This window comes from Crinia signifera, chromosome 3, assembly GCF_055691185.1.
Source record: "Crinia signifera chromosome 3, ASM5569118v1, whole genome shotgun sequence".
Classification (NCBI taxonomy): Eukaryota; Metazoa; Chordata; class Amphibia; order Anura; family Myobatrachidae; genus Crinia; species Crinia signifera.
Genome location: NC_139219.1, coordinates 307,800,021 through 307,803,766, shown reverse-complemented (window position 1 = coordinate 307,803,766; position 3,746 = coordinate 307,800,021). Strand labels below are relative to the sequence as shown.

Sequence of the window (3,746 nt, the reverse complement as noted above, 5' to 3'; positions counted from 1 at the left end):
GCGCTGTATGACTTCACTTGTTTCATGCTAAAATGAATATGTATAAAATGTGCATTATATTCTACACAGAAGACTTTTTAAAAATGACGATCGCATAGATTAAAGGGAAACTGTTGAATGAATATCCTCAGTCCATTGCACCTGTAACCGGCAACTTTAATGCCAGAATAGCAATCAGGGCATTATATATATATATATATATATATATATATATATATATATATATATATATATATATATATATATATATATATATATATATATTACTGTTGTTTTACAGTAACTGTTTGTTGAGCATTGTATCTCTATGTACCAAGTACATTGCGCTGCGCGTATATTATCCCACCAGTGTCCTCATATAGATTTATATCTCAGCAGGCTTCCTTCACCCTCTGGATTTCGTTGTGACTCCCGATTCCAGCAGCGGGAACAATGGGCAGCAAGACGCTGCCAGCCCCGGTGCCAATCCACCCATCTCTACAGCTCACCAACTACTCCTTCCTCCAAGCCTTCAATGGTCTCCCGGTGCCCGCCGACCACATCCCCAACCTGTATGGCTTCAGTGCCCTGCACGCTGTCCATCTCCACCAGTGGACTTTGGGATACCCAACTTTGCACCTGCCCAGATCGTCCTTCTCCAAGGTTCCAGGGGCATCTAGTCTGATGGACGCCAGGTTTCAGATCCCTGGCTTCCCCCTCTTTCCCCACGTCATCCACCCCAAACACCATGCCACCGGCTTCCCCACTAAGACCAAGCCCAGGTTTGACTTTGCCAACCTCGCAGTGGCTGCCACTCAGGAGGAGCCTTGCAAGCTCGATGGACAGGGGTCTGCAACAGCTGTGGGCACCCTCTTGGACGTCACCAAGCTCACCCCTGAGAAGAAGCCCACGCGTGGGAGGTTACCTTCTAAGACCAAGAAAGAGTTTGTGTGTAAATTCTGCGGGAGACACTTCACAAAATCCTATAACCTCTTAATCCACGAGCGGACCCACACGGATGAGAGACCCTACACCTGTGACATTTGCCACAAGGCTTTCAGGAGACAGGACCACCTGAGAGACCACAGGTAACCATCCCATTACATCTCAGCCTATATAGTACATACAGCATCTTATACCAATCAGGCCATGAGCAAAGATGGATCAGGCTGACAACACTACATGGTATATAGCTCAATAGAAACTAATATACTGCAAATACCAGTAATACAATGCACAGCTTGATCCATCTAAACTCATAATCTCCTGTATGATAATGATGATGATTGTTATTGTCCCAATCCCATATACAAACATACACTCTATATTTAATCGTCTGTTACCAGCTATTCAACCTACCAAGGTTTGTTTTGGCTTGAGAGAACCCAAAGGGAGAACATGTACAATCCACAGAAATAAGACCATGAGCCCTCTTATAAGTATGCAATGATCCCTCTCAGGATATGTCCCTCACAAGCCAATTGTGTTAAGACCTGCCACTCAAAATACATGTAAATTTCAGCATGCCCCCCCTTATGTTATTCTTCATGTTGGAGATGGCACCTGTAGTTCTAGAACACTTGGAGGGCCACAGGGTCTCCTAGCCTGACCTATAGGGTAGGGGGGCTCTGTATAAACAAAAATATCTAAATCAATAAAGTAAAACCAAACCTAATTAGCGTTTTTGTGTTGCAGGTACATCCACTCCAAAGAGAAACCGTTCAAGTGCCAGGAGTGCGGCAAAGGATTTTGTCAATCCAGGACTTTGGCCGTTCACAAAACTCTCCACACACAAGTCAAAGAACTAAAACCTTCCAAAATGAAATGCTGATCCCTGTTCACAGAAAGGACTCGTGCACATGAAAGAAAAGAACTGTCAAAGTCTTTCTTCCAAGGGGGACTGAGCTGCAGGACTCTCCCCGATTCCTGGGACTTGGATAGACCTTGGGAATGAATCACCAAGAGAGGAGATGTGTTGGCACTGACAGGGTGTGAGGGGGTGCCGTCCCCCCTGAATTACAGCCCCCCCCCCCCCTCCTGCCTGCACCAGTACTGGGGGTGGGGGGTGGGGTACTCAATAAATTACAATTAATTCCTTGTTGCAGTTTTTTCGTTCCCTGCTTCCAGCACAAAAAACAGTTCTCTATCTAAATATACTTCCTATAACTCCAGAAACACTGAGCAGATGACACGCCTGAGACAGCCACTGATGACATTGTCAGGGTCACCTCCGCTGTTTATTGTTGAATGTCTTAAAAAAAAAATCCTTTTAAATGCAACATTTAAACAAGGCAGATATTTGGGGTTAGTGCCACACGATTGCTTGCCTGCAGCAGGCATGAATCCTGGATCTGACGGGGGATTTAAATTCCCTAATATGTTCCATGTAAGCACATGGATTAGTGTAACTGGTGAGAGGTTGTTACAGAGAAGACGCTCATTTACTATGAGTCGATAGACGCAATTGTGTTGCAGATTGGCCAAATAAACAAACAAATGAATCAATAGATTGATCAACAAATAAATCACGTTGGAATCCACAGTGTCTGGCTGCACAATGTGAGCGTAGGAAACAGCGATGATTCACTATCTGATATTATTAATAGGTGACAATGGAAAGTGAGAACAAATGCAAAAGACATCGCGACAGCCTGGGGCAGCCCCATCCACACTTATTGCTAAGTAATTGTGCATTGGGCAGGCTATGTTTCTGTCTGGCATCGGGCGATGTTTATGTTCTGTACTATGAAATTAGGCAGTGAGGAGACCCTTTTATCCCCCTGGCACAGTCTTTTGATCTTGCATGATGCGTCAGTTCTTGTGGAACTACAAGTCGCAGCAGAGTAACAGCTGAGGACTCACAAACATCTGGGGCTTAAGGGCTTTGTGTCCTCACTATGTATTTATATAAACCATTGTTTTCTAATCCTTATAGACGGTTTTTATCGTTTTTGGGAGGGTACTATTAATAAAAAAAAATAAGTCAATAAATAATAATAGTATAAAGCACGTGACAGTCAGTCTTTATTGTCGAACGACTATTTTTTTACTCACTTCCATGAGACTTTTGTTCAGCACCTTGTATCAAGGTGTCCTCCATGTGTACAGCTGACTCCATCTTTACCTGTGATACATTATGCTTTACTCAGAGCCTGTGCTGTCAGCGTCACTAAACAGCCACTGTACAGCGCACAGGCACACAGTACAGTATTTGTGCATCTGTGCACCGTGTATGGGCACCATAAGCGACCGATCTAATCTGTTGTATTACACACTGTATAACTGCAGACTCTGTAATGAACTTAAATCCCTACAGTTTGTGTGTGTGTGTGTGTGTGTGTGTGTGTGTGTGTACTTCTGTGTGTGTGTGTGTGTATGTATGTACTTCTGTGTGTGTGTATTTATGTATATATATCTATCTATATCTATCTATCTATCTATATATATATATATATATATATATATATATATATATATATATATATATATATACATACATACATACATACATACATACATACATACATACGTGTGTGTGTGTGTGTGTGTGTGTGTATTTACAAAACACACACACGCACGAAAACTATTTATTACACAAGCCCTAATTGCATTTCTTCAAATGTTTGACCAGTGCTGGAGAAATAACAAAGGAAGACAAGTGTTTAGTGTCAGCGCTGTACATCCCCATTATCCAGACCTTCACTGTCTGCCCCGAGTGTTTATTTGTCTACCAGGAATATATCCATATAATTAAAAGAAAACAAGCG

The 3,746-nt window shown here is 42.5% G+C and overlaps 1 protein-coding gene across 2 annotated transcripts in view; it reads left to right on the top strand.

Moving 5' to 3' along the window:
* Positions 1-3,377, top strand: part of OSR1 (odd-skipped related transcription factor 1) — a 7,499-nt gene extending 4,122 nt beyond the window's left edge. The window contains exons 3-4 of one of the 2 annotated variants that reach the window (XM_083178587.1): positions 379-1,067; positions 1,675-3,377. In XM_083178587.1, coding sequence (XP_083034713.1) covers positions 433-1,067; positions 1,675-1,810 — 771 coding nt within the window. In that variant the 5' untranslated portion in view covers positions 379-432 and the 3' untranslated portion in view covers positions 1,811-3,377. Of the gene's footprint in view, positions 1-375; positions 1,068-1,674 lie in introns of both variants that reach the window. The other variant, XM_083178585.1, reaches the window with a different exon arrangement.
* The last annotated feature ends 369 nt before the right edge of the window (positions 3,378-3,746 follow it).